Source organism: Aristolochia californica, unplaced genomic scaffold (genome assembly GCF_029961685.1).
Source record: "Aristolochia californica isolate CCGP_79_NKW_82.1479 unplaced genomic scaffold, dmAriCali1.0.hap1 SCAF_9, whole genome shotgun sequence".
Taxonomy (NCBI): domain Eukaryota; kingdom Viridiplantae; phylum Streptophyta; class Magnoliopsida; order Piperales; family Aristolochiaceae; genus Aristolochia; species Aristolochia californica.
This window is the reverse complement of record NW_027182290.1, coordinates 36,480,238-36,497,544: the sequence shown is the minus strand read 5'-3', so window position 1 is coordinate 36,497,544 and position 17,307 is coordinate 36,480,238. Positions and strand designations below refer to the sequence as shown.

At 36.9% G+C, this 17,307-nt stretch overlaps 2 protein-coding genes across 2 annotated transcripts; one reads left to right on the top strand and one right to left on the bottom strand.

The window, feature by feature from the left end:
• Positions 1–4,889: 4,889 nt before the first annotated feature.
• LOC137942060 (cyclin-dependent protein kinase inhibitor SMR6) lies at positions 4,890–5,796 on the top strand. The gene has a single exon (XM_068787734.1). It carries the CDS (start codon positions 5,130–5,132, stop codon positions 5,463–5,465), a length of 336 nt encoding a protein of 111 aa, XP_068643835.1. The 5' UTR covers positions 4,890–5,129; the 3' UTR covers positions 5,466–5,796.
• Positions 5,797–8,592: 2,796 nt separating this feature from the next.
• LOC137940902 (histone deacetylase 6-like) lies at positions 8,593–15,526 on the bottom strand. The gene is made up of 6 exons (XM_068786016.1): positions 14,876–15,526; positions 13,558–13,998; positions 12,983–13,125; positions 12,718–12,808; positions 12,490–12,620; positions 8,593–9,007 (listed from the first exon to the last, which is right to left on the bottom strand). Exons 1-6 carry the CDS (start codon positions 15,524–15,526, stop codon positions 8,974–8,976), a joined length of 1,491 nt encoding a protein of 496 aa, XP_068642117.1. The 3' UTR covers positions 8,593–8,973.
• Positions 15,527–17,307: the final 1,781 nt, after the last annotated feature.

Sequence of the window (17,307 nt, the reverse complement as noted above, 5' to 3'; positions counted from 1 at the left end):
AAAGCTGCTGTAATGATTCATGGGAGGAGGGATAAAACAGAAAGAAGATTTATAAAATGGAAACTGGACGAATGGAAACAAAAAACAGAGGATCAAAATCGACCGACCAATGCATTATTGCTTGTCGTCTCCGCCGCCCCCAACGTGTCAATAATGGTCTAAATGCAAGTGGGTTTCTGATTTTGAGCTGTTCGGGATACTGAAACTGGACTTGCTTTGAACACAGAGATGAAGACGCTCTGTCCGTCGTGGGACCGGTGTGCGATGATATAAATGACAATCCGTAAGCTCTTATATATTCAAGCATAATTGGCTGCAATTTAGTAGTAATTTGATTAATTGCTGCTGTATTATTTGTATTGTTCCATTTTTTAAAAGTTCTTCACAGATGAAATTTTTATTTATGATTCAGAATTTTTCTGAATTTGAGAAGCTTTTGTGTTTTGGGATATTCTTGTTCAAATTAAAATTTTAAAGAGAAGAAAAAAGAAAAATCCCCTAAGCTTTGCAGTCCGCTTAAATAAGCTTTTCAAAGTTCCAAAACGACACCTCCATCTCCCCCAAGCCGCCTGCTTACAAAGAACATACTGAGAATCTTATCTTTACTGTTTTGTCAATTATGAAAGGTGATTGATTTGCGCCCACAAGCTTTTTATATTTTGGCAACTGATCTCTTTAGACGTAAACAAATAGAAAAGCCGAAGAAACTAGACATTTTCATGAACACTCAGATCATTCTCTCAATCTCTCTGGCCCTGCTTTTTTCTTCTCCTTAAATAATGTAAAGATTGAAAGGGATGTCCATGGCTGACCGACTCGCCCTGTAAATGACATGATGCAGGTTGAGTCGGAGAAGAACATTCATTCTCTCTTCATGCAGATGATTCAGAGAAGAAGTGAAGAATAAATTATTTCACAGAAAAGGAATCTTGCGGTTTGATATTCTTCACGTCCGGCCATTAATTCGCGCTCTCTCTCTCTCTCTCTCTCTCTCGCGGTTTTGAGATGAATTCAAGAAGAGCTATCTCTGATTTTATTAAAAAAAAATTCCCAGTAGATTTTGGTTAAGACAACCACTATAGATTTTGAGACTGGGTGGGTCGTGTCGAGATCAGATTCAACCCTTTTACAAAAGGCGAGTTGTCTCTCCCAACTCAACCCCCAAGTTCTCCCAACTCAACCCCCAAGTTCTACCACTGAACTCGCTAGCACCATTCCCACTGGAAAAATCCGCGTGAACTGAATTACCCATATTTGGCTAAAATCAGTGTGACTTAAATCAACCTACCTTAGGTAGATACGAATTGGACGGGAAGAGTCAACTCTATCTTGACTCTGTTTTCTAATACTGAGTCGCAAAACCATGGCCGCGATAGAAGAAATCTTACAACTTCACCGTCCATACAGTAATTCTTTTATTTTCAACTGCCCAATGCCGCCATACCGGAGTTAATCTGGTGTAGGCATCACGTCGGACATAAACTCGTCGATGAAGCTATTAAATATCTCCCTCTTTCGTACTGCACGTAGTTGGTAATTGTTGACAGACGAGAGAGGCAAGAGGGAAGCGATGTGAAAGTAGAACTGTAGAGAGATTGCAGTGTGTGGCTTTGATACAGAGACTGACGCTGTACGTTTCTGACAAGAGTATAAGCTGTTAATGGAGGGTGAGCGTGAGCATGGCGAAGGCGAGGAGATTCTGCTCAGATTTCTAATGCCATCAATTGTCACTTTCTCTCACTCTCATGTAAGATGTGGGGCTTACGCTCCAGCCTTCAATGCTGATACGCCCCTTTCGTGCACAGGATGCTACGCTCTTCCCTCTACTCTCTACCCTCCACTCTACCCACTTCAATGCATAAACAAGATTGATTCTCTCTCTCTCTCTCTCTACAACCAGATATAGACACAAATGCATCCGTATTTTGAAAGGTTTAGGTCTAGGGTTGAAGTTTCCAATTCAGGTTATGTCACTATTGTAGAAAATACAATATTTCGCCGTGCTAACATTCATGAATCATAGGTAAATGTTATCGGTAGGATTACATGATAAGTGTTTATCTTTGAAATTATGGATAATTGTTATCTGTTATCTCTATCAGCTACAACATATATACCTAATTCTAGTGTTAACCTTAAATTATTTATAAAACTATTTTCCTTTTGTTTCTTGTGCATATGGAAATAATAAATTAATTTTTTTTATTATTTCCTTTCGCTACATAAATACAAGAAAATTTGGTCGAAGGGAATTTTTTAATATTTTTATTAAAATTATTTTTTCATCTTTTTATTTTCCTATAGCTGCACAAACAAACACGTCACATATACAATTTTTTTTATGTTAAAAAAACAAGCTTTACTGGTACCCTGCCAAGAGAAAATAGATGCATGAAACCTAGATTGCTATTTTTTTGAATTACTCTTGGGCATGAGATCATACTTAAAAATCACTATGTTATATATATATATATGAGAATCTTCGATGACCTTGGTGCGAAATTTTAATCGAAATTTAATATTGAATTTTGGACAACATAATTTTAATTTACTTGTTAATATCTAATAATCAATTGAATTTAGTGTGAGATATAAGTTCACCTTATCACAAAGAAAAACCTTTAGTGTGCCTAGAAATTATGTGAGAGTTGTAAAGATCTTCATAATTTATCAAATCTAAAATATCTCAGTGATTTTTGTTGCAGGGTCTAAATCATCTCTTCTATGGAGAGATATTAATGGCAAATTCAATTACAAATTAAGAAATTCTATTGCAAATCGTAGTTTTCGAGCCATATCACATTGTCTACCTTTCAAAGTGCTCAAATTGAATATAGTGTTCATATTCCTTTTTTTTTTTTTTCAAAAAGAAAATTGTAAAGAACAAAGAAGATAGACAAGGGTACAACAAAGAAGGGTAGCCTTGTTTAAAGCTAAATTTAAAGAAGATTGGTAAGAAAGGGGGAATTATAAAAGGAAAATGAAGTGTTTGACTTCATTCAATTAAGAGAAGAGAGAGCTTTGGATGTTGATTCATGCATGAAGTTACTTGCATTAGAAGAGATGCCTTAGCTGATTATCAAATTGATTTTTTAACATTTCAACAACATAATGTGAAAGGTGACATTAAAAGAACAACCTGCATCAAAATGTTAAAAAAAAAAAAAAAAAAAAAAAAAAACTCACTATTTTGCATGTCTACTGAACATTTCCAAGTGGGCATATGGATCGTCTTGTTCATGTCTAATCTGCTCCCTCTTTATCATATAAGAAACTAAGACTGGCCTTGCTTTTTCATCCTTTTTCTTCTTTTCTTTTTCCTTTTTTGCTTTTCTCTTTTGCTGATGAAACCTAGGACTTGTACCATGTTCATGCATGCCAAAGAAAACCACAATTAACTTGTCTTAATCCTTGTGAAGGGTAGTGACCCTGAATCTCGAGGGCTTTGATCTAATTGACCACAGGCTGGTAATTAATCCAACTTACGTTAAATGATAGAAAGCTCCTGGGTCTCTTGTCATTTTCTCAAACAGGTTCGAAAAATCAAAACTCATGCAGAAAGCCAGAGGCAACATATAAGAAGAAAAAATTACAAAGCTTTCTTTCCTTGAAATGGTTCATTTATATTTCCCCACTAAGCGGTTAATGGAAGGTGACATTGCAGAGGAAGAAGAAACAGACCGTTATAAATTTCTGATAGAGAAAGCAGTTATTAACCGTGTGAGGATTGCCCTTCGCCTACCCTTCTGAAGACAGTGACGGGAAGAAGATGACACGGTAGTGAGGCTCTTTTCCTTTCACGGACTATAAACTCTTCTCATGTGGACGAGACTCGAAAATTTAAAGATGGAAAGGCAACCGGTTATTTATAAAGACCCAGAATGAATGGTCTAGAAGAAAATGGAAACGCAATGTTTTGGGAAGAAGGGTCGGATGAAGCTTTTCAGGCCGAACTCCTTCATCTTAGGTGATTGCGATTTGATTAGCAGATCTACCAAACAAAAGCAGCTCAAGAATTTAAAGCCAGCAAAGCTCAAAAACATAAATTGCTCACTGGAAAATAATTAACTGTACTTCAACGTAGTTTCCATTAATCTCATTAAAGTAAACTCACCCATCCCCGGGTTCCCGCTGTAGTTCATAGAGAGAACCAGCCATTGAACACGTCTTCTATTCCTGAAAGTTACTGAAAGAAATGAATCCATAACAGTAAAACTCAGAAAAAATCAGCTCCTGTACTCCTCAGTATCCATACAGTAAAACTCAGGAAAAAAAGAGATTTCTTTATATTAACACTTCAAATTCCTTTCTGGGTTTTAAGAAGTGAAAATGAAACTGTTTGTGGGTGTGAGAGAGAGAGAGAGAGCAGCCATCGCCGATTCTATATCTATCTTTTGTAGACATGAAAGAGATAATTCATCAGTACTGAGATGATAATAAAAGGCAATAGAATATTTAGAGTGAGAATCAAGGACAATGATAATGCTATCTTTTTGGAGAAAGAGCTCAAAGAGGAATCGGAGATCAAACATTTTATAGACGAACGAAAAGCAAAGAAAACGCCATATCAGAAAGGCTACTGCGGTAGCTTAGAGGAGGCCATGGATGGAAAAAACAGGAAAAAAAGTAAAAGTAATACGGATAAGGGAATATTTTTGAGTTTTTAGAGAGAGAAAAGAAGGAGAGACGTTAAAGCCGTACAGAGCCACACCCACCAAAAAATTTGGCGGCAAAACCCAGGTCAGTTGTTTGGGCTGACCGCGGTCAGCAAATTTCACGGGCAGCTCCCCCTCTTCTCTTGGGGGAGATATAGGGTTTTCAGCTTCCTCTTTGCTTAGGTCACGGGTTTCCTCAGCTTTTAACCAATTCGCCCCCTGGTATTTCTCTCCTTCAGTCCTCCTCTGTCTTCGCTACTTAACCCACAGCATCTCTTTCTGTCTGGATTTTGTTTTTCTTTCTTTCTCTCTCTCTCTCTCTCTCACTGCATCGAATCTCTTCTGGATTTCTCTCCTCTCTTCTCTTTTAAGTGGGAAGGAAAATAAAGGGAAAGAAAGAAAGGTTCCATTGTTATCTAGCTTCCACTTTTCGGAGGTTCCGTTGTTCTCTGTTCGAAAGGTTTCTGCTTTGGTATGGGGATTTCCGACAAGCTTCAAGTGGAAGGAGGACTGGAGTCCGAAGGGCAGAAGTGGGTTATAGCCGGAGTTTCTTTGCGAGCTCCTTTGAAACCCATAAATACAAAGTCTTCGTCGGAAAAAGAAACTCAGTCGGAGGTAGAAGAAGCTGAAGAAGGGTGTTCGACGACTCCCACCGCCGAAGAAGCAAGAATACCCGAAAGCCTCCCATGTCCGCCTGCACCAAGGAAGCGCCGGTCCTCCTCCAAGTGCCGTTTCTCCGGAGCTAGAGACTTCTTCGTCCCACCCGACTTGGACTCCGTGTTTATACGTCGCGTAGAGAGAGCCAAGTGAATAATCGAGAGGGTTCTCGGTGAATCTTCGTCTTTCTCGCGTTGCGCCTGAGCGGTTTCAGTACTGTATTTTCCTGAAGGAGAGAGCGATTTGTGTATACAAAGTATTTCTGACAGAGTTACTTAACTCTCGTCTCTTCTTGATTCTCACAACCGAGATTACGATAACTTGAACCAAAATGTTGGTTATCTTTTGAAATCTCTTTCTTGCTATCAGTTATATCTTCTTATAGCTGTCTTTCTTTTCTTTTTTCTTTTTTCTTTTTTTTTTTAGCAGAAACTGTCTCTCCCTCTCGAACTAGAAACACAAGCTTTGGAGTTTGGACCCAGAAGTACAAAATATTAAACGCAGTACTATCGAATGGTTTCATGGCTGCCTGGCTAAGTTCCTGAACTGGGAATCACCCTACGTTAAAGACTTCAATGTCATGTAATCTCTTTCTCTCCCTCCCTCTCTGTAATCCCCCTACTTGAGATTCCATGGGCATGCAAATCGAGCAAAACAAGTCAAATTTTGACAAGAAAAAGTAGATCGTTCTAGTTCCTGATTCAAACGTGGGATGCTCTTGAAACCGATAGAACACACCACCCGAGCTGTCGGAGAGCAGTACGTTGGTCTCCCGTGGTGGCCCAATCACCGCCACTTTGGATTTTGTCAAGGGAAGGTTCTCACTGCGACATGAGTAGTTTCAGAATCCAATGTCTACAAGGCAACTGTGCGGCTTTTCTTTTTCTCCATTGAATATTTGAAAGCGAAGCCACCTCTCCACTTAAAAAATCTTTTTGGACACATTGCATGGTGAAGATGATGATGAAGTAAAGATAAAATGACCGGCTTTTTGGATAAACTTTGTGGGTTTTTCCTTTTTTTTTATTGCTAAATCATGTTACGTGCAAGTGGGAATCCATTCTTACAGTGGAGTAGTCAGAATAACCAAAAAAAACACCAGAGAGAGACTGGTATTTTTGTTGGGAGAAGCTCACCTCATCTTGTCTTCCCCTACTTCAACAAAATAATTCATTCCCTCTGCCTTGTGTGTACAAGTGCACTTATATCTTACATTCTCAATTACTTCCACCATACTTTTTGCAGTGTACCCATCATAACTAAATTTCTAAATTGGATAGTAAAATTCATTTTGTTAACATTTCCTCCCACCATGAATGAGACGCTTTCACTTGTTATAATTTTTCATCCGATAGAAGTAAATCGGCATTTGTCATGCGTTATATTAATGAATCATAGGTATTTATAGGTTAAAGATTTATAATATAAGCATTATCGATAGATTACATGGTAAGGGTTATCGACAAGATAAGTGTTATCGTAGAGAAAACGGATAATTGTTATTTGTTATCTCTATCGATATGTAAAAAGGGATTTGAAGAAAAATCAAATGTGATGAATCTCAACGAAAAACATGAACTTGTCCATGTACAAAACAATTTATAATCGAAGAAGAAAACTGATAATTTTCATGGGGGAAAAGTTGATGATGACGACTTGAACATGTTGAAGATTGACTAATTGAGATGGAAGCGTGCTTCTTCTCCTGGCTTTTACTTTCTGAAAGGAATTCAAATAAGTCCATCAAGCAAACCCTAGTGATTGGCTAATGAACAAGAGCTTAGAACCCACCATTGCAGCTGAAATGACAGCATGAAACTTACGTCTGTTGGCCATTTTATTCAATCTCTCAGAGTGCTTTCAGTGCTGACTCACATCCATTAGAAAAGAAACCAATGGGAACTCCCCACATGGCGCTTCCTACAGTCTCCCAAGACTCAAATTATTGGGTCCCCATGAGTTTTGTCATCATCTGAAACGGATCATCCTTATCCACGTCATTGCCTCCATCAGCTTCCACTCTCTTTCCCTTGAATGGAATCCAGAAGATCTGGCCTAGTTTGTCCCATTCTGGGGGCAGAGTCCCCTTTGGAGAATTCTTAAGGTTTCTTTAGTTTTGATCAGGGAACTGCAAGCAATAAGTAAGCCCATGTTCCCATTCTTTGGACAAACGATTTGAACTAATCCTTAATTGTACTTCAAATTAGAATTTTTTTTTTTTTTTGAACTCTTGTGTTACCTTTTTTCACATGGATCTCCTCAGATAGAGCCAAATTAAACCTCCATTAACCTAACCTTCACTATTTCTAATTAGGAATTGTCCAAAACGTGAATGTTACAAGGAGATGGAAATGTCAGCAAAAGAGTAAACACAAGTGTCCTTACCTTCTTCTTTAAAAATGATTATTTCAACTAATTAGTTAATTAAAAAATGGAACCCGTTCCATGGTCGGTGTATCGACGATATATATAGCGTATTGTCACAAAATTTTAAGGGTATTGTGTCACGCCTCTGTACTGGAAAATTGAAGGTTCATGAACGAACTGAATGTGTATTTTTCATTTCATGAGAGATATATAAAAGGCAAAGGAATCCAATGTACAGAGCGACATCCACACATGGGGTTTCCAGTTTTCTTCTATTATCAAAAGGAAAAACCTAGGGGGGGGGGGGGGGAATCCAAAGAAAAGCCCGGCTCGCTATTTATGCAAATCCCAATTTACGTAAACCCATGCCCGAACTGCCCGACCGCCAGCCCTTCCTTTGGCGGGAAACGTTCAAAAATACGGAATGTAACGTCCGCTTCGCGCCAAAGAAGAAAGAAAAAAACACAGAGGTTCCGGGAAAAGCGGGCTGTGCAGCCAAGAGCGACAGTTCCATGCTGCCATTTCAAAATTTTCACGTGTTGGATTCTTTTTTATCTGAGACGGAAATCGGTGGGTCCGGTACGATCTGAATCGTCCGTTCTATGCAGAGAGAAATGTTGACGTAACGATGAACAGTGGATCTGACCCATCAGATCAAATCAAACGTCTGTTTCGTTGATAAGTTACTGCGTGGAATCATCCTCATTTATGAAGATGGAGATCGGAATTCAGAGATGATGGGAATTTCAGTACAGAGGCGTCACCGAGAAAACAAACAAAACTGTCTTCGATTCTGTCCAACCACCTCGCCAGTCTTTTGGGTTTTCAGTCTGGAATGTCATCAAACTCGCCCATTCTATAATGAAACCCGACTCGTTCGAGTCACAACTCGATTCGGTGAGTCATAAAACCATTGCTAAAAACTCGTTTGCTAAATAAACGGTTAAATCAAATTCAATTTTGGTTAATACTATATTTGGATGCATAGATCACAGAAACATCTATCATCAGTGTACATCTATTTCTTTGCCTATCTTTACATAAACTGCGCTGTCAATTCCTACCCATATCTTACGCTCTTTTGATTTACAGTGATGATAGAATAACGGGAATGAAAATCACTCCTAAAGACAGTGTCTACAATGAGGATGAAGAATCTGTCAATCTGTGTTGAAGATAATTTAAGGTTATGCAGTTGACAAGATCTTCAAAAAGCTAAGCTTGTGCAGAAATAGAGATGTCCTTGAACTTCCAGCCCATGCATCAGCTTCAACAGGCAATATCACAGGGCACATCATGCATCTTCTTCTTTGGTTTCGGCCTTGCTGCTTAAAAAGACCCAAAAGAAAGAAGAAAAAGCAGCACTATTAGACCATCCTTGAAAAGGATAACCTCATTACTATTATATGCAGAGGTCACATATGTTTTCTTGTTAAATAATATAAACAGAAATAATATGTAAAGAAATCCCCCACAAAAGACAGAAATAGCAGACAAGTCAACAGATCCATGCAGCGAATCAGACAATGCCCATAATGATGCGAACTCTCATAGAAATCCTAAGAATGCCATATTCATGATGCAGACAGAACCTTGGTGCAAACTAGTCTACTCGTAGGCGTCACTTAGCTTGATCCATATCATGTAAAGATTCTAGTAAAAAGAAAAAAACACAATGGCCAGTTAGTGCACAGGGAATGAGGGTAGAGAACTCACATTCCCTGTGGAATGTGGCAAAAAAAAAAAAAAAACAGTACATTCCCTAGGCATGTTCTTCACCCCATATCCCACACAAAATGAAGGAAAGGAAAATTACTTCACCCCGTTCATGGGTGAGATTTTGCTTTCCATCAAGCTGTTGGTTGAGAGATCTCTCTGAAACCTCCTTGTCCCTCTCTCTATCATCGTCTTCGAGCTTCTCTTATTTTTAGAAGAAGCTAATCGAAACCTTTTGCAGTGGGGTATGTACCACAAGATCAACTATTTTCTACATTTGTGTTTTTTTAAAACCCTCAAGAATCCCCAGCTATCCACATGATCAACTGTTATCAAACCTTTTTCTATATTTGTGTTTTTTTTAACCCTCTAGAATCCTCAGCTATTATAAGTATTTGTCTTCTTTCTTTATTCAATGTATATCTAAGTGCATGATTTTTTAGGCTCTCTTAAGCTATCTGCATCTAACAATTGAGGGGCAAATCTGAGCTCCTTCATCAGAGCTTCAAGCCAAGGTTATCTTTCAGATCAAATCTGAGTATTCTTTCAAATCGAAGCTTTTCTCTTCAGATCCAAGGTTAGAGACTTTCTTTTTCAGATATATCACTTTCCCATATTTCATTGTGGGTGCATACAATCTCTCTCTGATTCTCATTTTCAGGTCTCTCATTGGGGTATATCACATAAATCAAGTTTATTTTGGCATCTATTTTTGCCCAGAAATAAAAAATCTTGTCAAAGCTTTTCTCAAGGGAGCTTAGTCCATGATTTTCTTTAGATTAAGACATGCCAAATGTGAATGGGTAATTGGGGCTTTAACAGAAATCACTTTGGGAATTTGTGGTTGTTGATTTTCTTGTTTATTTTGTGTCAGGATTATCTTTTTGTTGTTTAGAATTTTCATTGGGTAAAAAAAAAATCTTCTTGTATTTTGAAAGTGGATGCAGTAACAGGAAGGCTCTATGGAAATGGAAAATGTAAGGCAATCAGTCATAGGAATTGTAAAACCTAAAACAGAGAGAATGTTTCACGGAACTCTTTTATAGTACTTGTAAATAGATGAGAAACTATTCAGCAATTTTAACAGATTTTAGAATGTTGTTGTATGGATGATACTATTGTTGTTCTATGAATGTAGACTATTGGTTGAGTTTCTTGAGATATAGTAATTGAACTATGGATTTGGCATTTTGACAATACAAATGTTGTTGTTCTTGTTGTTTTTGTCCAAATGGATGTTGAGTATCTATGTTCGGGAAAAAAAATTGCTTGAAGTAAGACCAGATAAGAGAAAGCTAGAATGTTCCATGGTGCACAGGATTAGTCCAAGTCCAAGGCTCAAGAGACTGTTAGGCCATCAATCATGAGGTTACAGATACGTTTATGGATAGCCATTTAGGATTTCAGATTCTGACTATTGTACAGGAACAATTCAGTAACCAATGCTTTTGTTGGAAGGTACAATTTTAGTTTACTTTGATTTCTAGGAAAGTCATTTCTTGCATAAAGTAGATTCCTAGGTTTTATGAGTCTCAGGGACATGGATGCAATTTTTCATAATATTTAAGTTAGAAATAGGGGAGAAGGGTCTGTCAACCCTAATCTTTCCTATCTCTTGAAAGTAAAATAAACTAATTACTCCCACCACCAATATATATCAACCTAATGAGCTGAAAGGCAATTATATACATAACAAAGGAAAGGAGTGCTTCATTTATATAAAAATTGACTAACATTTAAATAAGGTTATTCATCTAAATTTGTATACTCTTTTGGGTTTGGTGATCTGTTTTTCATATTTCATAGTTGAAAATATGATGTATATATTTCTTGTTCCATATATTAGTAATTGCAACTGTCAGAGTTGTTTACAGTTTTTCCTACTCTCTCTGTTTTCTTCTTTTTCTTCTTTTTATGTTTTTCTTCTTCCTTCTCTATTTCCACCCTTCTTTCTCTGATTTTCTTCTTTTTATGTTTTTCTTCTTCCTTCTCTATTTCCCCCCTTCTTTCTCTGATTTTCTTCTTCTTTTTCTATTTTTCTTCTTTCTTGTTTTCCTGTTTCTTTTTATTTGCTTTAGAAACTTGTGAAATTGAACATTTAGGTTTGCTTTCAACTGACAAAATACTAACATGTTATATTACATTTAATGTAATTTTTTTTTTTTTTTGGAGTTTCACTTTAGTTGGGGGTGTTTAACTTGTGATGGGTACTTTATATGACACAATTAAAAGAAAATAGGCAGCGTTCTTCTTATAGTTTTCTGATATATAAGATGAAAATAGCACAGAAATCACATCAATATGCTTTAATTTAACTTTTAATTTTGGTTTCCTGTCAAAAAATATGACCAATTTCTTGGGTGAGCTGATTCTTTCTTTAATAGTATAGAAATAAAACCTATAATTTCTCAGGGTTTAAGAATCAATACAAAAGAATTCAATGATAAAGATATCTTGGTAAGTTACATACGAATGGTGCTATATGCAGTATATTATATCTGACAATAGTTGAGGAGAGCAGATCCAATACAGGTTATCTAACAATAGTCGAGGAGAGCAGATCCAATACAGGTTACATTGTCATTAAATTTAACATTTGATGGTATAGGAATTTAGGTAATTTTAGATCCATTTTCTATGGCATATATAATAAATAACTTAGTAGGGAGCATCTAAAATCATAAAATTAAGCATTGGGTATTTCAGCAATTTTACACACAATGGGAGAGCTTTTGTATTAATGTAATTTCTTAACTTATTCTATATCATATTTTAAGAGACAACCTAGAAGAGAGTATTTCTAATTTTATTTTTCTGATGTAATATTTCTAATTATATATTAAGAAAGAAATGTCTCAAATCCATCTTATTAGGTCTTACTAAATAGAAAAGTAGATTACCGTGAAACTCACTTTCTCTTTCCATGGGAGATCTATTCTCCAGGTGCACTAAGCCTCCTAAATGCTAATGAGAAGTCACACTCTTATCAAGTGACTGCTTTATGAAAGTGTAGCAGATAAAAGCATTTGATGATTTTTGAACAAGAAAATGAACTCATAAAGAAATCCTGACTACATAAGGAAATAAGAAATACCACGTTTCAGAATCCAGCATGACATGGTCACCATTGTGAGGTTGAGGCTTGGGGTCTTCTTCAGAATCTGATTCAAAATACTCCCCATCCCATATTCGAGGTTTTGGCCTCTGCTCCATATGATCTTCCTCCTATATTTGAACAGCTCAAAATACAAATATCTGAATCAATTGCAAGCTCAAACAATATTGAGCAGATCAAGAAACTTCATTACCATGAGGATCCTACCTCTTCTGGAGGTTCTGTCTCTGGTGGTCTTGCCTGAAATTGAACGCTAGGAGCATGTTGTACCTTTGAGAGCTGCTCTAACAACACACTCCTGGCAGAAGAAAACATTGAATTCATTATTATCTTCATAGTAAAAACGCCACTAAAATATATGATCCAAAGTATGGTAATCAGCAAAATCATCATATGAAGTAAGTAATATAGCCTACCCTTGTGATTCAGTTACCAGAGCCAATCTAAATGATTCCACGATGTGCAATTTTACCTCATCTTTTCTAAATCTCTTGGTGCGTTTTGATTCTCCATGTTGCTAGGTGCAATGTGAAGAGTATAGTCAGGGCCAAAGTACTCATAGTATTCATTGTAAGGCAGCTTATTATCAGGCTCAACACCAACTGCAACTGCAGTCTGTTCCAAAGTAACAAATCAAACCTAAAATAAGCTAGTGATAGTTTAAAACATCAAACAGGCCTTAAGGACAACAGAAATGAAAAATGACCATGACTGTTTTTCACAACCTGGACCCACCATTCCAAGGCTCCACACATTTGGAAGCATGAATCAAATTTCTCATACTGAGCATGTCTTTCTATCTGATCAGAGTCACTAGCTGAATTGTCCATTAAGTACTTTATCTCCATTTTTCTGGTATAGATCAGGTAGAAGGACAAATAGTGGTAAGCAAAATTTTCATTTAAGGCTAACCATGGTAGGGCTAAGGAAATGGTGAGTCTGGGTCACCTGCATATCACATCAGATTTAGGTAGCTCAAGTGCACTTTCTCATTGCTGATACATTAGCTACAGCACTAGCAGTCCCTGGATATTAAATGCCACAAACCTCATAACACCAGCACCGGGCAACATTACGGATGGTATAACCTCCACCACCTAAGACCATCAGGGGCACATTAAATGACCTTAAGAAACGAAGGCAATCTGCATGGCCCCTCACTGACAGGTTGAAGCAACCCAACCTATCACCAGCCAAAGAATCAGCCCCACACTGAAGCACTACTGCATCAGGTTGATAAACTTCCATTACTTTCTGGATTACAGGTCTAAAGAGCCCACAGAAACTTTCATCATCCATTCCATCATTCAAAGGCACATTTAGAGCATAGTATTTGCCAGAGCCATATCCAATATCCTTAAGATGGCCTGTGCCTGGAAAATAGTCTCCAAACTTATGGAAAGAAACTGTCATGACCCTATCAGTTGTGAAAAAAGCTTCTTCCACACCATCTCCATGGTGAATGTCAATATCAACATACAGAACACGCTGCAAGCAGATATTATACAGATAAGGTAAAATGAACTTTTTTTTTATAAATGTCTCAAGCTTAAAAGAATAATATAGAAAACCCATGCCTTCCAAGCATCTGATAAAAGATATTCAGGACTAAAATACGAACCACCATTTAAGGATATAAGACACAGTCAGATTGTCATTTGGTTTAGTACTTGATAGGAAACCATCAAAGCATGTTAGAATTTTGTTAATCATGAATATAGCTAGTTTTGTAGAACTTGGCAAGTTGATGAGAGTTTCTATTCATAAAAAAGTGCAATACCACCTATTAAATTTATACTGAAAACAAAGATTCCGTAAGAAATGCAACAGAATATCGAAGAGATTCAGGTGCACTAAATGTTTTGCAGCTCCTCGAGTCGAGGGATGCTTAAAGTTGATTTCTTTTGTTCTCCTTTCATCTACTAACTAGTCATTTTATGCCGGTTTAAGTTCCTCTTTGTGCATGAGTTGATGTTAGACATCCCTTTCACCGATCGCCCTCACTTTGTTGACATATAGTAATAAATAAATAAATGAAGAACAAGTAACAATAAGAAACACTAACAAAATGTATGAAAACATTGGACTCATTATTATCTTTACAGTAAAAATGCCACTTAAAACATCAAGATATTCTTCAACTATCAACTAATCAATTTAAACTTAAAAACCATAATCACTCATAAAATCATTTTAATTACAACAACGGCTTTTCCATGTACGTAAACTACCTTGCTTAAAAATCAGTCGTACAAAAGTCCACAACTCTACTAACCTCCTAAAACTGAAAATGTTGCTCAAGAACTGAAATCAAGTAAAAGAAAGATGGAAATCACCAGAAAGAAAACGTACATATATCACGTACCCTATGAACCTTGAGCAGTTCAAGAATGCCCAGCACGATGTCGTTAACATAACAAAAACCGGAGGCCTCGCACTTCTTTGCGTGATGCAATCCACCGGCCCAATTTATGGCTATATCCGCGTCCTTTCTATTGAGCTTCACGGCGGCGCCAATGGAGCCACCCGCAGATGCGCGGCAAAACCCCCAAAGACCGTCAAAGACTGGGCAGTCTTCACCGACGTTGAAGCGCTTGAAGTGCCTTTGGTGGGAAGAGACGGTCCGTGGAGTGGCAGCGGCGAGGAAATCGACGTAGTCGTCGGAATGGAACTTTCCTATGTCGGCGGGGGAGGCAGGGAAAGGGCGGGAGATTTGAAGGAGACGGTGAAGGGAATAATGGACGACGAGGTTATGAGCCATTCGAATACGATGAGGTTTCATAGGGTGACCCTGACCATAGTAGTAATCGCCGATGGAGGGTTCGTAGAAGTAGCTAACGAGCCGCTTCCTGGCGTCCGGCGCTGACGGGGACGGCAGGGAAGCGCCGGAAGGCGGCTCGGAAGCTCCCCCGCCAAACGAGGAGGAGGCCGCCATGAGAGAAGAAAAGCTAGTCAGAGCAGGGTAGAAAGTGAGGGGAGGTAACTGGTAAGGTAACTCCTCTCGGAATTTGGACATCTAGGAGAGGGGGACGGAAATGTAGGGGCAGAGATTTGGGCATCAGAATAGAAATGGACTTATCTGGGGGTTTCAAGAGGCCTATTAACAACCCAAGGTTCCATGGTTGTTAAGGCCCATTTTGGTAGTTTCATTGATCCATAATCATCAATGAGCAAAGTAGTGGACTCCAAATCCTTTCATCCATCCTACATTATATTTTGACTATACCATGGTATTTCAATTAAATCATAATAATTTTTTAATATTTTTATAATTGTCTTATATACCTATGTAGGGAGAATTTGTCATGTATATTGTTATATGATTTTTTACTATCTTTGGACATTATAAATATGTTGTTATGTTTTTTTTATAATTTTTAAAATTATATTTTTTACTATTTTATTTTATTTAACCTAGCCGAATAAATAAATGAAACCGGAATGTCTTAAAAAATAATCATCAACCATAATGGTAATCGGAACTAGAGTAATCTATTTTGTTTCATCTGTATACCATTTACTTTTGGAGAAAGATGAATATTTCGGTCGATGAACCATGCATAAAGTGTATTAGCCACTTGTTCTTTCAACCTTCTAACTAGTAATAATAATAATAATAATATTCGATTAAAAATTGATACAAATATAGATACAAATAAAAAAAACCAAAACACTAATAAAAAAGGAGAACCATATGATCTTAGTAGGCTTTGCTCGATCCTCTTATCCTCTCTAGAGATCAATTTTTCCCTTATTTTTTGTACGATTCTAGTAAATAAAACCGAATAATACTAAAATACACTTAGCACAAAAAATTGTACTTTGATGAAGTCATTATCTTACTTTGAAGCTGGTTTTTGAAACTAGATGAAGCAGGGAAACTTCTCTATGAATTTATATTTAAAATAAAAATAATATTTTTTATAATTTTTTATAAAATATAAATATATATAATATGTTTATTATAATTTAATTTGACATAATTTATTACTTTAATTATAATATGGTATTTAATTAAATATTTCTCTTCACATATATGATGATGTGATGTACAATATATAAAAATGGAAACAATTTGATTAATATTCAGTATATAAATTTTTATTATAGCCATATATAAAATTCGTCTAATTATTTTTTCCCTACATTATTTTTGGGAATAATAATAGTTAAAATCTTAGTATTATTATTATTATTATTATTTTCCATGTGGTTCCAAATAGCTCCTTAGAGATGGGAGGAAAATGATAGGAGGATGTAAGCATCCTTTTTTATGTAAGGCTCCCTTCCTTAGTTTAGGTGAGACAAATAAATACGATGAATAAGGAATAAGATGAAAGCCATACCTATACTAATAAAGATACTTCAGGGCTTTCTGTCTAGAAAAATTATATCTTTGGAGTTTCTTTAATATTGTCAATGTAATTGTGAACTAAATGTTATCAAAATTTGTCTGATCATCGACACTTCAACTACTAAAATCGGGGAGTCAGAACCGATATCACATCTTGCTAATGTAATAAATATAAGAAAAATTGAAAATAAGAAAGCTCTATTGTAGGGTACCCTACCCCAGGAGAGAAAAAAAAATCCATTGGCAGCCCTTCCCCACCAAGTGAGAACCTTCAAATAGAACCAAAGTGGAAGCCCAAAGCCACAATACATTCCAAATGAAATATATCATTACCCAGTTCATGAATCCTCACTTCAGTGACTCGTCCGTCGACGGTTTTCCATTGATGACCTCCTTTGATGGAGATGAGGTTATAAGAAGGGGTTTGGTCTAGCAGAGGCATA

What these genes read in the sequence shown, in the direction of transcription:
- LOC137942060 (XM_068787734.1), top strand. Translation starts at nt 5,130, where the DNA reads ATGGGGATTTCCGACAAGCTTCAAGTGGAAGGAGGACTGGAGTCCGAA.
- LOC137940902 (XM_068786016.1), bottom strand. Translation starts at nt 15,526, where the DNA reads ATGTCCAAATTCCGAGAGGAGTTACCTTACCAGTTACCTCCCCTCACT. An exon ending in AGAGATTTAGAAAAGATGAG is followed by an intron (nt 12,809 to 12,982) that starts GTAAAATTGCAC and finishes TTCTTCTGCCAG; the next exon opens with GAGTGTGTTGTTAGAGCAGC. An exon ending in ATGCTGGATTCTGAAACGTG is followed by an intron (nt 9,008 to 12,489) that starts GTATTTCTTATT and finishes GGTCTTTTTAAG; the next exon opens with CAGCAAGGCCGAAACCAAAG.